This window comes from Euleptes europaea, chromosome 5 (genome assembly GCF_029931775.1).
Source record: "Euleptes europaea isolate rEulEur1 chromosome 5, rEulEur1.hap1, whole genome shotgun sequence".
Classification (NCBI taxonomy): Eukaryota; Metazoa; Chordata; class Lepidosauria; order Squamata; family Sphaerodactylidae; genus Euleptes; species Euleptes europaea.
In genome coordinates, this window is record NC_079316.1 from 90,864,848 (window position 1) to 90,886,031 (window position 21,184).

Here is a 21,184-nt window from a genome sequence, read left to right on the forward strand (position 1 = left end):
GGAATGATCCTGGGTTGGTGGGAGAGGGGAAGTATTTGGCCTGTTGGGGAAACCCACAAATGTACATGTGGGTTTCTCTGGTAGGCCAAACAGCGTACCTCAGGGATCTAGGGTTGCTAGGTCCCCCTGCACAATCAGCGAGAGATTTTTGGGACGGAGCCTGAGGAGGGTGGGGTTTGGGGAGGGGAGGGACTTCAATGCCATAGAGTCCAATTGCTAAAGCGGCCATTTTCTCCAGGGGGGAACTGATCTCTGTCAGCTGGAGATCAGTTGTAATAGCAGGAGATCTCCAGCCACCACCTAGAGGTTGGCAACCCTACAGGGGCCACTACAGGGCTGAAAAATTGTGCAGATTGCACCATTTTCTTGTTAAATTTTGGATACAAGGGGACTCCTCTGCCCCCCAATGCTTTGTGAGGTCAGCCTTTCTTTTAAATGTGTTTTACTGCCTGTTACATTTGTGGCTTAGATTGCCGTATAAGAATTCATCCACTTAGGTTGAGTACCTGGCTGAAGAAGAAGTAATGCAGTTTGCATTTGATTGTGTGTTGGCAGGAATGAGACTCTGACTGTTACTACACTAGGTATTCCCAGCGATGTATCAAGAGTTTGAAAATGTTATAAAAGATACTGTTCGTACTTTGTTTGGCCCCTTTAGCTGTGAAGACGTCTTCCAACCATTTTTTAGCCTTGGCATCGGGGTTACCGCACTTTGTATTTCCAGCGATGTATTAAGAGTTTGAAAATGTTATTAAAAACATCGCTTTAAAAGGGTTTTTGGAGACCACGGCTTATAAATGGTTGGAAGACGTCTTCACAGCTAAAGGGGCCAAACAAAGTGCAAACAGAATTCTTTATGTTTTCAAACTCTTAATACATCGCTGGGAATACATAGAAAGTGCGAACAGTATTTTTATAACATTTTCAAACTTTTAATACATCGCTGGGAATACAAGTGCGGTAACAGCCATCCGAAAACCCTTTTAAAGCGATGTTTTTTATAACATTTCCAAACTCTTGATACATCACTGGGAATACCTAGTGCGGTAACAGTGTCTGTTTCTCTGTTCTGTGCCGTTTGCAATGCTGTACAAACTCCCTTCTTGTCCTTCTGTTCCCCCTCCCTGCACCTACTCACTCTCTGTCTGCGTACTTTTGTGTAGTAGGACTCCCCCTGCCAAAAACCAGTAGCACACCATCACAGTCAAGTTACAAGGAGTTGGAAAAGAGCAGGAGACTCTTGTTCAAAAGCTGCCTGCCCACCACTTAGGGTTGCCAGGTCCCTCTTCACAACCAGCGGGAGGTTTTTGGGGCAAAGCTTGAGGAGGGCAGGGTTTAGGGAGGGGAGGGACTTCAAGGCCATCGAGACCAATTGCCAAAGGCGGCCCTTTTCTTCAGGTGAACTGATCTCTATTGGCTGGAGATTAGTTGTAATAGCAGGAGATCTCCTGCTATTACCTGGAGGTTGACCACCCTACCACCACTGCTTTTCCTCTCCAGGGTCTCCGTTCATGTGCGCATTCTGTCCTCCTTGGTTGTCACGCTGGCTGTCTTCATGGTGATCACAGTGCTGGTGAAAGTGGACACCTCTTCTTGGACGCGTGCATTTTTCATAGTCACCTTGACCTGCGTCGCCATCATCAGCAGTGCCACCACAGTCTTCAACAGCAGTGTCTTTGGCCTCACGGGGTGTTTCCCCATGCGGAATTCCCAAGCAGTGATTTCAGGTAAGCTCTCCCGATGATGTCTGCTCAGGAAAGGGGGCTTTGCCAATTGCTGACTCCTGTAACTGGATTTGTGGACACAAACACACATGCTGTCTTTGGACTTCTGAGTAGCTGCAGCCAAAACCTCGTGACAATTAATTCCCTTGGAATGAAGTGCACTGCAAGCTGACTTTAAAAAATAAAAAAAAGAACCAAAGAGTGCTCTCAAAGGGAAGTTCTGAAGGAAACTCAGAAGCTTATGTGAGCTGATTTTGCAATTTCAGTAGATTTCCCCTTTTCTTGGTTTTTATTTCATGTTCTGATCTCCCAGAAGTTTAGTCCTGTGGTTCCTCTACTGAAGATCCAGCATTAACTTTTTTTCAATATTAAAAGGAAAACATCTGCATTCAGCTCCATGTTTATTTATATCTTAGGAAAAAAATGAAACTTTGCATTGTCTCATTTTATATTCAGCATTAACATTAATTTCCATAACTGATGAGTTCCAAGTTTGCAGTTATGAATGATGAGGCCCCTCGAGGTTTTGGAGACGTTGATAACACTGGAAATATACTTTAAGCGAGAAGGAAGGAGGGGGAGGAATAGACGTGAAAATCAATACAAACATTTCAAAGATTCTTTTCTGCGATTGCAGTTAGGCCCATTCTGGTGACTGTTCAGCCAATGGATGAGGGCGGTATATAAAAATACACAAAGCACAGGCAATCCAGAATCAGATCTGAGAGACAACTGAAACTGTGAATGACTAAAATGTTTTAATTTCCCCCCCAGCCCCTGTTAGAAGCACTTGCAGAATGCTGGATCATAGCTTTATTTATTTTTAGTGTGGAGTCAGAGTTCATATATTTGGAAACCCTTGCATATGACAGCCATGAAAGGGTTCTGTGGAAACAGTGACTGGGAAAGAAAAGCAGAAGCCATTACTCACAGGACAGCTGCAGAGCCCATTTCCCAGGGCTGTGCATTTTGTACCATTCTCCACAGTAGCTGTTAAGTTTAAGCTGATTGCAATCCAGAGCCCTGTGGCGCAGAGTGGTAAGCTGCAGTACTGCAGTCCAAGCTCTGCTCACGACCTGAGTTCGATCCTGACGGAAGTTGGTTTCAGGTAGCCCGCTCAAGGTTGACTCAGCCTTCTATCCTTCCGAGGTTGGTAAAATGAGTACCCAGCTTGCTGGGGGTAAAGGGAAGATGACTGGGGAAGGCACTGGCAAACCACCCCGCAAACAAAGTCTGCCTTGGAAACGTCAAGATGTGACGTCACCCCATGGGTCAGGAATGACCTGGTGCTTGCACAGGAGACCTTTACCTTTAACCCAGGGTACTTCTTAGTGTGGTAAATGAAAGTCTCTTGACAACATTTCTGTTTGTTTGTTTTTTTAAATCATGTGAAGTCCTCATTATTGAAACATGTAAACTGTTGGTATTCTCAAGATTCTGACAGTCTGAAGGCTGCACAAAACCCCTGCAGAGACCACGTACTGCCACAAGAGAGATGTATGTTGGTTTTTCAAAAGGCAGCTTGTATAACTGCCTTCATATTATTTTGGGAATCATAGGAAATTAAAAGCTACCTAGCAAGGCTGCCCACAGACAAGGCAAGACCTCTGCATACTCATGGGACTCCCAAGGTATGCAGAAGACACAGAAAATCAACTAAAAGAAAATCACCCCCAGCATTCTCCAAACAACCAGCCCGATGAGGACATTCATGCATTGCGGTGCATGAATGTGGAGAGTAATACAAAATCACAGCAGCAATGGCCACAAAAAATACATGTTAAAAAATGAAGCATATACCGGTATTTCCCAAAATAATAACCAAAGAAGGGGGTACAAGATTACAGTATAACCTATGGACGTATAGTGTGTAGACCACATCAAAACGTATACAAAGTCTGTAACACCCAATATAGCCACCAAATAAAGTCCTCCAAGTAGTAACCATCCTGAAATGCCCAAAGAGCCTCACTGGAGTGGTCATATCCACATCCATGTAAATGATACCAAAGAATCAGTGGAATAATTTGAAGAGCCACTGAAATTATTTAACAGGGATCCGGTAGTCTTCTTGTGCCTTCTTCAGAAATCTCAATAAGCAGTGTATGCCCACAAATCTATATGAACCGCATTCTCGCAGGGTTCTAGTTACAAAAATGAACTCATACGTTTGTGTCGAATGTGGAGAGTGGCAGAGGAGAGATTAGCATGCTGAAGCCCCGAAGAGAATTTGAGGGGTGGGAAGGGGGTTTCCAAACTGTCCCTTCCCGTTGAATCCCCCCACCTTGCCCCTCTGAATTTCAAAACCAGCTTGCCATGTTGCAGTGGAGGCCCTCCCCAGTAGTAATAAGCTCCAAATGAATGGTGACACCCATGCCCAAGGGATTCGGTTCTCTTCTCCACCCCATCCTATCCCACTGATCATGCATGATATAGCCATACACCGAAAACATGCTTTGGCAAGGCAGGAGGATTGTGCTCACTTGCTCTACCTACAGGCAGACGACTTCATCCTAATGTTGGCCCAACATTCTACTTTTCAAGGGTTCCATACACAAGAGCAGTTTGCCAAGTGGCTGAGCATCCCCTCTCTAGAAGGAATAAGCTCCAAACTAAGAGTAACATCCATGCCCAGGGGAACCTCTCTGTCCATTTGATTCTCTACATCACCCCATCTCACCCCACTTTACAGCCGTATATAGAAAACATGCCATGTCGTGCCTGGAAGAAGACGCTGGTAAATGAGGGTTCTGTAATATGGGTTTACTGTTAGAAATGATGTATGGGTTTTTGGGGGGAATTTCGTGGTTTTTTTAATGTAATAATAAATTCTTAATTAAAAAAAGAAAAGAAAACATGCTTCAGCGGGGGAGCAGGATTGTGCCCTCTACCTGCTTCATTCCTAACATTGGGATAGCATTCTGCTTTTCGAGGGTCCCACACTCAGGAGCCCTGGTAAAAGCAGTGTTCCTGACTGCATAGGCGAATGTATATGCATGTAGGCCACTTTAAGGGTAGATCCCATGCTGTGTAATGAATATGCATGTAGGCCACTTTAAGGGTAGATCCCATGCTGAAGGCATCAGTTGCATCTGCTTGTCAGAGCTCTATGGATAATTTCAGTTTGGCCTCGCTGAGGGATGCTAACAGGGCTTGGGGTTTGAAGGCCTCCTCCTGTAAATCAGACCTTGGCTGATCACAGCTAGTTAAATCGTGCCATGAAAAGACAAGGCCAAGACTGTTAATATGTCCCTGCTTCAAAGGATACTTCCTTAACAGCTTAAGAAGTCATCTTTGGATAAGGGGAATGTAGGAAATTACAGGCCGGCATCCAAGGTTGTGTTTTTTTTTAATAAGCTGCTTGATCAGGTGGTAGCAGAACAACTGCAGGCAGATCTGAATCTGCCCTTGATCTGCTTCAGCCTTCAGACCTGGCGTGCTAACAAAAGTCCTTTGCTTTTTGCATATAGATAAGGGCTAAACAACTTTATTAATCTTGTTAGAGCTGATTAGCAGCTTTTGACACAGTCCATCATGATATTCCCTTGGATCTGCTGGAGTCTGTACTAAGTGCGAGAAGAACAGCTCTTTTCTGGTTTCTAGGAGCCAGCGTAACGTAGAGGTTAAGAGTGGAGGTTTGGAGCAGTGAAGTCATCTGGAGAATCGGGTTTGCTTCCCCACTCCTCCACATGAGCGGCGTAGGCTAATCTGGTGAACTGGATTTCTTTCCCCACTCCTAAACACAAAACAGCTGGGTGACCTTGGGCTAGTCACACTCTCTCAGCCCCACCTACCTCACAGGGTGTCTGTTGCGGGGAGGGGAAGAGAAGGAGATTGTAAGCTAGTTTAATTCTCCCTTAAGTGGTAGAGAAAGCCGGCATATAAAAACCAACTTCTCCTCCTCCTTCTTTCATTATTTCCTGAGTAATAGGATGCAATGCGTTTCTGCTGGGCAGGTAACAGCAGCTGATTTGCTGGGGCCAATAAGGACCGATTCTAGCCCATTTGCTCTTTAAAACGTTTGTAACCAGGGCACAGAACTGAGACATTGTAATCCATAATGGATCTCAACAGGAGCTAACTGTGCAGCCTCATGACTGCTCCACCTTGCAACAGTGCCTGGCTACATTATGGCCCACGTAACTATAGGGGGGACAGGGTCAGAAAACCTCTGGCCGGAGAGGTGGCAATCTGACTCCAGCCCAGGAAATTTCTCCAGAGGTGGAAGGAAAACATCTCCCCGTTGTGTCCTGGGGGCTTGCAACGGAGAGATTTACTCCTTACAAACCACCTGGGGGAAATCTGGCGCGTCCCAGGGGCTTGCAATGGGGAACGCTCGGGTGGGGTTTCAGGATGTAAGCTTCGTCTCTCAGCTGAGAAATGGCCTTCTATAACCGGCCTCCCACCTGGGAAATTAGTGCTGCTCAGAACATACAGTGCCTGTGCCTCATCATCTCCTATGATTACCTCCTATTTGCTTCCAGGCCCACTTTCAGGTGCTGTTTTGGCCTTTAAAGCCCTTCATGGCTAGGGAGTCTCAAGTCTGTTGGACTGCATCTTCCTGATATGCTGCTGTGCGCCACTTGCACTTCCCAGGTGATCTCCTTTCTGGACCCTCCCTCAAATAATCTTGGCTCATCTTTGCAGGGCCCGTGTGGTGGAAGGGTTTTCCTAAAGAGGTGTGGAGGGCAGTCTCACTCCGTGCTTTTTGCAGGCAACGTAAAGGTGTTTCATTTCCTAGAGCCTTTTGTAGGGGTAATAAAGTAGTTGGAGTTTTTTCCTTTGGTTTGTTTCTTATGATGGTATAGTCGTTGGCCTATTTTATTTTTATTGCAATTTGGTGTTGCCATGTGTAAGCCATCTAGGAGAAAGGTAGCATCCAAATGTTTTAAATCAACACCTGGAGGCAAGAGTGCGTGATGCTGCTCCCCATTCGACACATGTTGCCTTAAGGGTCATGTCACTGGGTACAGGGCTGCTCTCTTGCTCATAAATACTACTTATATAAATGGTTCAATTACAGAAAATCTGCACATTTCTGATTTGGGATGGAGTAGCAGTGTTGATAAGAACAACTAACCCTGCCTGCCCCCAAACATAACTACGGGTTGTCAAAGGATGCCATATGAGCATACACAGGGGAAAGAAAAAAGAAGAGTTGGTTTTTTATATGCCGACTTTCTCTACAACTTAAGGAAGAATCAAACCGGCTTACAATCACCTTCCCTTCCCCTCCCCACAACAGATACCCTGTGAGGTGGGTGGGGCTGAGAGAGTGTGACTAGCCCAAGGTAACCCAGCTGGCTTCATGTGTAGGAATGGGGAAACAAATCCAGTTCTCCAGATTATAAACCACCGCTCTTAACCACTACACCACATATTTGTTTTCCCTTGAAGCAATTAGACATAGGAGAGAGTTTTCACTGGTCAGATGCTCAGCTTTGCTTGTGTGGCACTGGGCAAGTTGATACTATGGAACACATTCTATTATTTTGCTCTCATTATGAAAATGTTTGTGATGAAATGATCTCCCCGTTGCTGGCAAAATATCCTGGCCGGGATTCAGTGGATAGAGTTAGGAAACTGTTCAGCTGTGAGAATCCTCAGGTCACAATCAAGGTTGCCAAATATTGTGCTGTTATTATGAAGCTTCGTAAATATCTGCTTAAATGATGTTATCTGCACCTATTGTGCCCTTTTCTCATTCCACCTAGTTTTTTATGTAAAGAGTTCTTAAAATGTATATATATGTGTCCCATATTTTTAAAGTCGCTTTCATATTGTTTCTGCTGAGATTTATTGCTGTAAAAAAAAATTTTACTGGTCTGATTTGACTGTATTAATAAATATTAAGAACCACTACGCCACGCTGGCTCTCAGGAGAGAGGTAAGGTAATGAGCAGGGCAAGAGAAAGTAACACAAAATTGGTTCTTGTAGGTTATCCGGGCTGTGTGACCGTGGTCTTGGTATTTTCTTTCCTGACGTTTCGCCAGCAGCTGTGGCAGGCATCTTCAGAGGAGTCACACTGAAGGACAGTGTCTCTCAGTGTCAAGTGTGTAGGAAGAGTAATATATAGTCAGAAAGGGGTTGGGTTTGAGCTGAATCATTCTCCTGCAGAAAGTATCAAAGGTAATGTGCTAATCATTGTCCTTAAGTATCAAGATAATGTGCTAATGAGGGTGTGGTATGTTAATATGGAACCATTGTATCCTGAAGTGATCTGTTAACGTGTGAAATCCAAAGCTAATCTGCATGGCTATTGTGGACTGCACTCTTTGTTAGTCTGGAGGTTTTCAGGACAGGAAGCCAAGCCTTATTCATTCTTAAACTCTCTCCTTTTCTGTTAAAGTTGTGCTGATGTTTATGAATTTCAATGGCTTCTCTGTGCAATCTGACAACATAGTTGGTAGAATTGTCCAGTCTTTCAGTGTCTTGGAATAAGACCCTGTGTCCTGTTTGTGTCAATCCATGTTCATCCATTGCTGATTTCTCAGGTTGGCCAAGTCTGCAGTATCTTTCATGTTCTTTTATCCTTGTTTGTATGCTGCGTTTTGTGGTCCCGATGTAATCTTGTCCACAACTGCAAGGTATACAATATACTCCTGTAGAGGTGAGGGGGTCTCTTTTGTCTTTTGCTGATCGTAGCATCTGTTGTATTTTCTTGGTGGGTTTAAACACTGTTTGTAGGTTATGTTTTTTCAAAAGTTTCTCCATCCTATCAGTGACTCCTTTAATAAATGGCAAGAATACCTTTCCTATGGGAGACTGTTTTTCCTGAGTTTTCTGATTTTTGTTTGGTTTAATGGCCCTTCTGATTTCATTTCTGGAATAGCCGTTTGCTAGCAGTGTGTGATTTAGATGATTAATTTCTTCCTTGAGAAACTGTGGTTTACAGATCCGTCTTGCATGGTCCATTAATGTTTTGATTATTCCTCTTTTCTGTCGGGGTAAAACAAACTTTCAGTTAGGTCACAAGGTCTACCAGAAACCAACTCACACAGATCGCTACTTACGCAAAAACTCCAACCACCACCCCCGACAGAAAAGAGGAATAATTAACATATTAACATACCACACCCTCATTAGCACATTATCTTGATACTTACAGGACAATGATTAGCACATTACCTTTGATACTTTTTGCAGGACAATGATTCAGCTCAAACCCAACCCCTTTCTGACTATATATTACTCTTCCTACACACTTGACACTGAGATACACTGTCCTTCAGTGTTACTCCTCTGAAGATGCCTGCCACAGCTGCTGGCGAAACGTCAGGAAAGAAAATACCAAGACCACGGTCACACAGCCCGGATAACCTACAAGAACCAATGAACTCTGACCGTGAAAGCCTTCGACAATATTTTTAACACAAAATTAATCGGCTATGAGAAGAACCAGCCCGGAACCTCTCAGTGCAGCCACAGCTGAAAGGTCAGCCTGAGATCTCAGTCTGCTCTTTTTCTCCCCACCCCCCTTTTTATGGTTCTGGCTGTTTCAATTCCAGCTTGCCTGGCTTGGTTTTAAAGCAGCCACTTCCACAAAATGTGTGCATTGGTAGACGCGCGGTAGGCTGGGGGTTCTTCCACAGCTCTCTTGACCTGCTCCTCACCCCCCCTTTCTTTTCATTCTCATGTAGGTCAGGCCATGGGAGGAACGGTGAGTGCCGTGGCATCCGTGGTGGATCTGGCGTCAGCGTCTGATGTTACAGACAGTGCTCTGGCCTACTTCTTGATGGTGGATGTCTTCATTGTTCTGTGTATTGGGATGTACCTAATCCTGCCCAAGTTAGAATATTCCAGGTAAATCCCACTGGACCACCAGGTCAAGTCTCAGCGTGGGTCTTGACAATTTAGCGATCCAAATTTAGCCTCGCTTGCTACAGATGCCGATAGCCTGCGTTTCCAAGGAAGAACTCTCCTGCTATACTGAGAAGATGTTTCACAGTGCAGCCCATATTCTGCTGTTAACTGACTCTTCTAGGCCAAACGTTTTGATTTGAGCAAAGCCCCAGGTGGAAACTGTTAGGTATACAGTGGCTTTCACTGATTTTCTACCACCCCCCTCTGAAAAGCCAGAGCCAGTGTGGTGTAGTGGTTAAGAGCGGTGATTTGGAGCAGTGGACTCTGATCTGGAGAACCAGGTTTGAGTCCTCTGTCCTCCACATAAGCAGCGGACACTAATCTGGTGAATTGGATTTGTTCCCCCCCCTCCTACACATGAAGCCAGCTGGGTAGCCTTGGGCTAGTCACACTCTCTCAGCCCCACCTACCTCACAGGGTGTTTGTTGTGGTAAGGGAAGATGATTGTAAGCCGGTTTGATTCTCCCTTAAGTGGTAGAAAAAGTTGCCATATAAAAACCTCCTCCTCCTCCTCTTCTTCTCCTCCTTCTTCTCCTCCTCCTTCTTCTTGTTTTATTGCAGCTTTGTCTTTAGGCCGACATGCCTCATAGCTCTTGCTTAAGTGACTTCCCAGCTGTAGGTCAAATTGAAAATAATGAGCTTCTGACCTGCTATCTAAGGATTTCTGGATAGCAACGGCGAAGGTCATTGTTCTTGGCGAGACAGTCTTGTACAGCACAAGCTGGTTACAGTGAGGGCTGGTTTGAGCCTCGTTTGGTCTCCTCAGGACTGCTCTTGCCTGTTTCTTGCTCTGAGCCTCTGCCAGTTGGTACAAAGGCAAGACCGAATGTTCAGCTGCCTCACAGTGTAGCTGCTGAAGAGGATGAGCTGGGAAGTCCCCGATTCAAATCCCTCATCAACCATGAACCCACCAGACAGCCTTGGTGAGCTGGTCAGCCCTCCCACGCCCCAAATCTCCAATATGGGGATGCTGCTGCTGACCTACTTCATAGCATTTTGCAAGGATGACTGAGATAATGCAGGTGAAGCGCTTGAAGCACTCAGCAGTGTGGTATGAATGCTAATAGGGAATAACCATTTATGCACCATCATCTGGTACATTGCTGGAAAAGACGTGCGCGTGTGAAAGCTCAGACCACACTGAGCAATGTGCTTCAAGCGCTGTTGACTGCTGCAGACAAACAAGGCAGCTATTTTGGTCTGTTCTGGTGCATCAAAATATTAATCTGACAGCTGGCTTTTTCTGGTGCAACAATGAATCCAGCCAGCGACAAGTAGTGTCAAAATATTGCCACATAAATCATATTGCTATTTGCAAAGAATTGTTGAAAACAAATAATAGTATGCTTTGAAAGCATAACCCTGTCCTACTTTAAACTCTTTTAAAAACTTCATCGATCCACTGAAATGTAGGAAATATAAAAGTGCATAACTTCAGCTGGTAGGGAGGCAGCTTTTAAAGTAATCATTCACACAATACAGTGTTCTTATGTGGAGATCAATTTAGGGAAGTTGCATTGTGCAGACCATCCCTACAAGACATCTATGAAATTGAGATGATCAAATAAACTATCTAAATACAATCTGGCCCTGTACTATAGAAAATCTGTCTCTGTGTGTAAGCATTTTTGTCATATGATATGAAGTTCAGCTGCTTCCTCTGTTCAGGAAGTTGATTAAAAGTTATTAGCTATTTTAATTTAATATGAGAGCTTGGCACATGACAAATTCCTGAATATTAGATTATATACAAAGCATTTAACAGTCTGTTTTTAAAGTAATAGAGTAACATTAGGAGTTATGATTTTTGTTGCCCTTTTCTGAACATCTTACATTTTTACAAGATTGGGCTTTGTTTCAACATATCAAATTATCCACTTTATTAGTGTTGAAAGTTGCGTGCTTTGAATATATTTACCTGTCAAACTGACATCAGTATTTTCAGATAAATACTTTGATTTTTAAAAGAATATGACACAGCAAGTAGGCTCAGCACCTGGCTTAAATGCTTTCTGGGCTGCCACTTCAAGTGGTGAGGTCAAGGAGCAGGTAAGCAGTGGGTACTCCATGCAGAGGCCCAGACTGTGCAACTCTTCTCTCCTCCATAAAGGGGGGCAGATAGTGAAACGGTCCATCCCCAAGCCTCCATGAGGAGGGGGCTCACATTATTTTAGGAGCATGGCAGAGGGGACGGGAGCACATCCGCTGGCTGCCCCTCCAGGTAACTTATGCCAGCCTTTGTAAGTGTCCGAAGCAGGTGTCTGAATGCAGCATCCTGTCATTTAAATTAGGAGATGCAACTATATGGATTATGGATGAGTAAAATGAGTTTATGACTTGATTGACTAGATTAAACAGGTGGAATCCATAGCTGAAGTAAGAAGAGCATTCTTAGAGCACGAGCAAAGTACACAGATGAACACACGTGAAGCTGCCTTATACTGAATCAGACCCTTGGTCCATCAAAGTCAGTAGTGTCTACTCAGACCTGCAGTGGCTCTCCAGGGTCTCAGGAGGAGCATCAGCTACTTGCCTAGCCCCTTTAAATGGAGATACCAGGGGTTGAACCTGGGACCTTCTGCATGCCAAGCAGATGCTCTACCACTGAGCCACAGCCCCACCTGAAGTATAATCCCTTCTTTAAAAACACAGTTATTTGCTTTTCAGAACTTGCTTTTCTGTGTCTATTGTGTGTCATCAAGTCACTTCAGACTTATGCAACTCTATGAATTAATGATCTCCAAAACTTCGTATCAGCCTTGCTCAGGTCCTGTGAACCAAAGGCCGTGGCTTCCTTTACTGAGTCAGACACTTGGTGGGTCTTCCCCTTTCCTTACTGCCTTCAGTTTTTCCTAGCATTATTGTCTTTTCCAGTGAGTCTTGTCAATGTATTATTTCCATCTCTTTCCATCTTTAAGCATCTCTTTCTGGTTTCTCAGAAATAAAGTTTTCATTTGCTTCTGTTGATGGTTCCCCCAATGCAGGAAGCTACTTGCTAACTTGAGCCAGGTTCACCCGTCACACTTGCCTTTCTCACAAGGCCACTCTGTTACGTTGCAGTATACGTAGGTTTTCCCTGTCACCTTTTCCTGTAGTCAAGGATCAACTTGTGTATTTGAACACTGTGGGAAGGAATTCAGGTAAGTATACTTGTGCCCACTCCTTCCCTCCGAAAGCCACTTTTCTCCTCCAAAATATCTCAGAGATGATTTTTTTATTTCTATGAATGGGCTGTTTGTGCTTTCCTAATGTACATTTCTGAAGCATGATGCATAGATAGATTACATATAAAGTTGCTGTATTTGGAGTTAGACCATTAGTCTCTCTAGCCCAGATTCCTATGATTACTAGTGTTCTACTTGGGTCCTATTGACTGTCCTATGGCTACTACTCAGAGAATCTTTTAACTGGTGGCTGGATTGAACTTGGGGGTGATATGTATGTAAACTATATGTTTTACCACTGAGCCAGGGACTGTTGCTAGCTGTTGACTTCTAATGAGACAACATTGTGGAGCCAACTGGTTTTAATTTCAATCCTAGCAATTATAGAGGTGGACTCCGATCTGGAGAACTGGGTTTGATTGCCCACTCCTCCACATGAGTGGTGGACACTAATCTGGTGAACCGGGTTGGTTTCCCCACTCCTACACATGAAGTCTTGGGCTAGTCCCAGTTCTCTTAGAGCTCTCTCAGTCCCACCTACCTCACAGGGTGTCTGTTGTGGGGAAGGGAAGGTGATTGTAAGCCAGTTTGATTCTTCCTTAAGTGGTAGAGAAAGTCGGCATATGAGAACCAACTCTTCTTCTTTCTTAAGTTTTGCTCGTTGGACCTCCTCATCATCTATGTATGTGTTTTTCTTTTGTCCTGCCTTCTTTCAGGTTTTATATAAAATGCCACAAAGACAGCACACAGACTGGTGATAGTTTGAAGGAAGATGATTCAACACCTGGTAACACCAGAAGAATGACACCAAGGACAAACGGTGCAGGAAGCATGCCACCCTTGTGGGCCATCCTACAAAAGACTGGCATGCTGGGCTTCTGTGTCTTCTATGTCTATTTCATCTCTATCATCATTTTCCCTGCTGTCTCCTCCGGCATAGAGTCTGTCGCTGAGGACTCGGGCAGCTTGTGGACAGATAAGTACTTCACACCCCTAACTAGCTTTCTTCTGTACAACTTTGCTGACTGGTGCGGGAGACAAATCACGGCCTGGATCCAAGTCCCTGGACCCAAGAGCAAGCTGCTGCCCACAATGGTTTTGCTGAGAACTTTTTTGGTGCCAGTCTTCATGCTTTGCAACTATCAGCCTCGGATGTACATCACAAAGGTGCTCTTTGCCCAGGATGTCTACCCAGTGGTCTTCACGGTATTCCTGGGATTCAGCAATGGCTACTTGAGTACATTGTCCATCATCTACGGCCCCAAGGTCACACCTAAAGAACTGTCAGAGTCAGCAGGGGTGCTGATGATGGTGTTCATGCAGTTGGGGCTGGCTATGGGCGCCGCCTTCTCCGTTCTCGTGGTCCATTTCATCTAGAAGAGACGAGTGCAAGTCTATTCTCTGAGCTCAGCCAGTAATAGGATATTTTCAAAAAGGGGAGCTCACCTGCGCAGAAAGCAGATGTTTTCACTGTATACAGTTCTGTTCACCCCATCTCAAAAAGAATTGTAGAACTGCAAAAGGGTCAGAAATTGGTGACCAAGTGATCAAGGGGGAGCAGCATCTTCCCTGTGAAGAAAGGCTGAAGAGCTTGAGGCTTTTCATTTTGGGGAAAAGGTGAGAAATGGCAGGCCAGGATAGAAATTTAAAAAATTATGTGTGAGATAAAGGATGAAAGGACGGTTTTCTCCCTCTCACAATTTAGGGGCACACAATGAAGTTGATGGGCAGGAAATTCAGGACAGATAGAAGAAAGTACTTCTTCACATGGCATGTACTTAATTTGTAGAACTTATATCCACGGGATGTGGTGATGACCACTAGGCTAGATGGCTTTAAAGGGGAATTAGACAAATTCATGGATGATAAGGCTGTCAATGACCATTAGCCATGATAACTAAATGGGACCTCCACATTCCGAAGCAGTGTACCTCTGCATAGGGAGGGGGCGACTATGCCCCTGCTGGACACCTTTCAGGGCATCTGGTTGGCTACTGTGGGAACAGGATGCTGGTCCAGATGGACCATTGGCCTGACCCAAGGGTGGCTCTTGAATTCTTAAAGTTATGAGAAAAAGCTTTAAATATAGGCGGTCCACTTTGACAACTTTGTGATGCGTTGGTGAGCTCTCTCTCCTTTTAAGCAGTAGCCTTTCCCCACTGTCTAATGAGGTTTATGGCTGTAGTGTACAGACTGACTTTGTTTCAGAATATGTCACCTTTCTCTTTATTGCATTTATGGTAAAGGAAACCAGTAGCATCTTATTATGGGACACTAACTATCATTAAGGATTCTAAATGTTCCTCGTAATTAATCTTTCAGTTGTAAATTAATCTTTGAGTTGTAATTAATCTTTGAATTGTAAATTGTGGAACTCCTTGCCCCAGGATGTGGGGATGGCTGCCAGCTTGGAAGGCTTTAACAGGGGAGTGGGCATGTTCATGGAGGAGAGGGCTATCCATGGCTACTAGTCAAAATGGATTTTAGTCATGATGCATACCTATTCTCTCCAGGATCAGAGGAGCATGCCTATTATATTAGGTGCTGTGGAACACAGGCAGGATGCTTCTGCAGTCGTCTTGTTTGTGGGCTTCCTAGAGCCACCTGGTTGGCCACCGTGTGAACAGACTGCTGGACTCAATGGGCCTTGGTGTGATCCAGCATGGCTTTTCTTATGTTCTTGTTAATTCTGTTCTTCCTACACCTTTGGAACTGTGGACTTGGGGTGGTGTTTGCAAATGGTGCTCGCTCGCTCTCTCCCTCTCCCATTTTCCAATCTTTTCATGGGGTGATTAACAATAAATTAATGATAAACCATGAACTTTATTTAACTAACAGCACTATGTAAGATAAAAGTAAAGGACTTCCTGAAATCCATGTTTCTGGGAGAAATGAAATTTGTGCTCAAAAGAGGGCATTATGGAATAATATTGACTCATGACTGAATGCTTCATGCTTATAGTTAGGAGCAATCCTAAGCAGGTCAACTTGGAAGTAAATCCCACGTTATTTAGTGGAGCTTATTCCCAAGAGAATGTTCTCAGGATTGCAGCCTCAACCATGGTGCAAAAATAATTATAGGTCTGTAGTTTTGCTTTCTTCCTACCAGTGAGTTTATTTTGTTGTTTTGTGTTTTAAGGGGGGTGTCTGAGAGAATTAGAATATGATTTTGAACAAAAATATTTCTAGGTCTATATTTTGAACTATTTTATGCTTTGATACTGTTGCAAGATAATTCCTTTGCAATTGAAGGATATCTCCAAAATTTCTTTTGTACCTGGTGCAAGTTAACGGTAAAGATGTTCCCTGTGCAAGCACCGGGTCATAACTGACCCATAGGTTGATGTCACATCACGACGCTTACTAGGCAGACTGTGTTTACGGGGTGGTTTGCCATTGTCTTCCCCAATCGTCTACACTTCACCCCCAGCAAGTTACAGGCACAGAAACCATTTCTTTGGGGTTTCACTGCTCTATAGTTGCTTCACACTGTGCTCAAGATTAAAAAACGGCACAGTGTTGAATGCATAAGTATCTATTTTGGTGTATTTACAGTGTGTATACCCAGATGTAGTCCACTCAGCCCAGCCTGATGTTTACACAGCTGGGTCTGAAATGCCTTGAAGCCACCAGAAACCTGCTGCATGTACCCCAGTGTTCCGTTCTCAGATGTTTAAAATCCTCAGACAGCTGAGAAGAGGTGAACAAGGATCCACGTGGGCTCTAGGAATGGAGTGAAGCAGTTAGCCTCTGAGGGAACAAAGGTCTTAAAACACTTACCCTCTCACTCACTTGGAGGTGAGCTGAGGATAGGGCAGCCCTCTCTCGTCCTAATCACATGTACAGCTCTGTGTGCACCATGTACATGTAAACCCTGCATGTACACTTGTACATCTGTAAGAAAAAGCCGACATGTGTTCACTTTAAGTATTTCGGCTATTTCTGTGCTGCTTTTTCAGAGTCCTTTGCAAACAAAACCAGGGACCGGTACCTAGATAAATGTGGGGATTAAATCACACATTGAGCTGTAGAAGAGATCTTTTAAAATCCAGGTCTGTGAACGTTTTGCCTACTGGCATTTTTTATTACTGGATCTAAGGAAGAGCAAGAAGCTAGGTAATAGACTGACGTGATTGACAGCAATAACTGAAAATGGGCAACCCAAAGTGAACCCTTGTTGTTTAGCTTGGGATCATCACTAATGCATATCAGTTATAGCTTTATGGGTAATTTAGAAATAAATATGAAAGTAAAACGTGGGTGGGAAATTTGCAGTGCTCATGATGGGAAGGAAGCAGCTCCATGTTTTGAGATCTGCCAGTTTATATACTCTGGAAGTCACAGATGGATACTTGTTCCATTAAGGAAATCCGTCAGTCCCAGCTGCCTGGATTCAAAACATCGGCCAACTGGGTTCAATTCATCTCACACTTCCTATTTACTTTTCCATTTGGGAAAAGGCACAGGTAAAAGGGTTTAGAAACACCCTGTGCTCATCTGTTTTGGAAGAAGAAGAAGAGTTGGTTTTTATATGCCCACTTTCTCAACCACTTAAGGGAGACTCAAACCAGCTTACAATCACCTTCCCTTCCCCTCCCCACAACAGACACCCTGTGAGGTAGGTGGGGCTGAGAGAGCTCTAACAGAGCTGTAACTTGCCCAAGGTCACCCAGCTGGCTTCGTGTGTAGGAGTGGGTAAACCAACCCAGTTCACCAGATTAGAGTCTGCTGCTCATACGTAGGAATGGGGAATCAAACCTGGTTCTCCAGATCAGACTCCACGCAGCATCTATTTCAGCCTATATGGTCAGTAATTCCACCCACCCCTTCCTTTTCTGGTGTTGCTGCAATAGAGTTCTGTTCCATCCCTTCACCTCTGGAATGCTGCACAGCACAGCTCAGATCTCATTCATCCCATGGAAGTGGCATCTTGGCAAGTTCAGCCAGTGCTGAAGAGCCAGTATTTTCAGCAGTGTTTTGAGGAGAGACTCGGCCCTTCTCTTAGAGATGGAGGGAGCTCACTCTGTTAACCAGTCTTGCAAATAAATCCAGAGAGTTTTTGTTTTTTTTTTGGTTTCTTAGCCCTCATGCCGTTCCTACTGAAGTTAGTCATTTGGGACCTTGAAAAACTATGGAAGAATTGATTTTGATAACATTCACCTCCATGGTCACCGGGAGGCAGTAATTATTCATCACAGGTGACCAGACGAGCAGATATTTGCAGTCCTGCCCATTATGGTACTTGAATCCACTATACTAAGACAAAAATCATTGGTCCCTCAAATAGTTAGAGGTGAAACCTGTGAATGAGGAAGATGCCTGTAGTGATCATTGGTGTCTGAACGTAATGTCACTTTGAAAAGTGAATTTTGCTGGCTTTCCTTGGTCATTCTGTTTCCTTGATGAAACAACAACAAAATATCAGGAAAATGCTACTAACCATCTTTACTGGCAGATGAGGAGAGGTGAATGGTTGGCTGATGGGAAGTTCTGCTAGGCAATGCACAAACAAAGCTCATTTGAACTTGGGGGAAAGGAAGATTTGCTAAGGTGCTAAGCACAGTGCCCATTGGCTGACATCTGTAAGTCACAAACCCCCCTCCCCACCCTAATCCAGAGCACTTTCCAACTTTTAAAAAATTGATAGTTTTTTTTTTTAAGTAACACACAAACAGATAAATGTTTAATTGAATAACCATACATATGGCACTTTAAAAAGGCCTGAAACGGGGTATAACTGTTGAGTGTGTTGCGAAGATAAAAAGGCAAGCCTGGCTTACCCTCTAGGGAAAAATCTGCTGTGACTCCTCTTTTGATGTTTTGTTTCTATACAACCTAAAATGTGTGTCTATTTTAAAATCTTCCAGTGGTTTTCATTTTCCTAAGAGCCACAGATTTTTTGCATGTGGCAGGCACGCTGGGTGTACTCTCCTGGCACCTGCAAGCCAGAAAGGGGCAGTGCCCAGCTCTGTTCTAGCCCAATATGCTTAACAGGAACTGGGATCTATGATGCACCCCCTTTTACCCTCTTTAGTACCCACTCTCTCAGCCCAACTGTATATGCTGAGGGAAAGCGTTAGCCTGAGTGTATTGTGAGATTATTTTTCTCCTCCAGTCTCCCACCAGTGTTTACCTCAGAGAGAAGTTTGACACAAGAGGCTTCTTAACTTTAACAAACAGAACAGGGAAATTTATTGAACAGAATTCACAGGATGAATTTTTGATGAAAAGGCAGAATTGGAGGGAAACACCACAACCCTTATCTATGTACACAAGATTCCTTCCGAGAGATCGCTTAGTTCAGATGTTACTCAAGTTGTCTTTAGCTTAGATGTTTTCACAAGTTAAGTTCCTTCCGTTCTTAGTTTTCAAGCTTAGTTCTGTTCCTCAGATCTCTCACAGATTCTGTTCCACAGATGCTGTTCCCAGCCTAGCTAACAGGAATGAAGAGACTTTGAATCTCTTATTCCTCAGAGAACTTCCAGAAGAATGGGGAAATACCCTAAATCCCTCTTCCAGTTCTCAGTAGTAATCAGTAGTGGTAGATACCCAGTGTAATTGGTATCCTGGCTAAAACAGGGATTAAAGGAGAATAAAGCAACCATGTGTATTCGCCCAGTACTGACTACCATGTTTCCCCGAAAATAAGACACTGTCTTATATTTATTTTTCCTCAAGAAGACATACTATGGCTTATTTTCAGGGGATGTCTTATTTTTATTAAGTATGGTACTGGGGGAGAGAGCTTGTAAGCGGCCCCACCTGGGCTCGTGCTCCGCCCTGTCCCGGGGTAGTCGTTGGGAGAGAGGGCCTCAGACCATTCCAAGGGGGAATCGGAACTGTCCTCCCTCTTGGCTCCCGTTCTCCCCTTACCACCCCCTTCCGGTCCCACCCCCAGAGTCCATATAAGGGTGGGAAAGGCTTGCAGCAGTCTTCTCCCCCTCCTTCTGGACACGTGGGTCCCGTCTTCCCCGCCCCAGCCCCGGGCGTGCTGGTTGCCGGGCCTTTGAAGCAGCTGCGGGAGACTGCCTCTGCTCAGCTGGGCTCCTCCCTGCCCCAGCCCCAGGCGCGCTGGTTGCCGGGCCTTTGAAGCAGCCGCGGGAGACCGCTTCTACTGAGCTGGGCTCCTCCAGGTCTTCCCCAGCCCCAGGCACGCTGGTTGCTGGGCCTTTGAAGCGGCCGCGGGAGACTGCCTCTGCTCAGCTGGGCTCCTCCCTGCCCCAGCCCCAGGCGCGCTGGTTGCCGGGCCTTTGAAGCAGCCGCGGGAGACCGCCTCTACTGAGCTGGGCTCCTCCAGGTCTTCCCCAGCCCCGGGTACGCTGGTTGCCGGGCCTTTGAAGCGGCCGCGGGAGACCGCCTCTGCTCAGCTGGGCTCCTCCCGGTCTTCACGCTGCCCCGTCAGGACCATGTCTTATTTTTGGGGTATGGCTTATATTGCGCAAATGCTTTGAAATGCTGCTACGGCTTATTTTATGGGTATGTCTTATTTTCGGGGAAACACGGTACCCCACACCGTGGCAGTAATCCTCCATACCACCCTGCAACTGGAATAGCTCCCCTTTGTGACCTGAGAAAGGGCCCTTTTCCGAATTAGACTATCTCCGCTTTAGTTGGGGGAATTAGCGTGGAGACACAGCCTTGTGAGAAGTTGGGTAACCAGGACATTTGCAGCCTTTGTATACATGGATAAGCCCTTATGGAAAACTCCCAATAAAGAAGCAGTTTTGTTCCAAATAAAATGGAGTTTTATTACAAAATTATTTCAGGTACACAGAATAGCACACACGCAAAATTCATACAAGAGCTCAGAAGTAAAAGGGTGGAGGGGTGGGGTTCTAGAGTTAGAGTTTGGGTGATAATTACCGATCTTGAAGAGCGATGTCCGAGTGAAAGCAGCTCTGTAGGGGAGGAAACGAACCAGCGACTCCAGAAAGCAAAGCGAGAGACCTTACATGCAAGTATGGGTGAGTGTTCAGATCCAAAGACACACACAGTATGAATGCCACGACGGCTAATATTTATACTCAGAAATGGGTTCTGGGGTAACACAAGGTAGCTGGCAATGAAAACATTACCAGGGACAAATAAAGTGATTGCTCCTCCGGAGTCCAAACAAAGAAAAGCGTAGAAGATGTGTGTCATTCAAGTGAAGGTCTGAGAGATTGCTCTGATTAATTGCTGGTGATTGCTCTGTGTATAGATATTAGAATGTGGGGAAATTTCTTAGGGTTTTTCTCAGAACAGGTGTGAGTCAGACAGGAGGTTTGCTTAAGCTCTCCTTAAAAAAAAAAAAGATTCCGTTCACATGCAGGCTGCAGTCGAGAAGAGAGAGAGAAGCCTAATCTAAAGAATACTATCTTTATCACAAGTGGCCAGATAATCCGGCATCTGTGTATGGAAGTATGAGGCATTGTTTCTACAGGAGAGACCTG

General features: G+C 44.7%; 1 protein-coding gene across 1 annotated transcript in view; it reads left to right on the forward strand.

The window, feature by feature from the left end:
* SLC29A3 (solute carrier family 29 member 3) overlaps window positions 1-14,140 on the forward strand; it is a 47,621-nt gene extending 33,481 nt beyond the window's left edge. The window contains exons 5-7 of the mRNA XM_056850510.1: window positions 1,501-1,727; window positions 9,366-9,528; window positions 13,469-14,140. Of these exons, the coding sequence (XP_056706488.1) occupies window positions 1,501-1,727; window positions 9,366-9,528; window positions 13,469-14,129 (1,051 nt within the window). The 3' untranslated portion in view covers window positions 14,130-14,140. The remainder of the gene's footprint in view (window positions 1-1,500; window positions 1,728-9,365; window positions 9,529-13,468) is intronic.
* The last annotated feature ends 7,044 nt before the right edge of the window (window positions 14,141-21,184 follow it).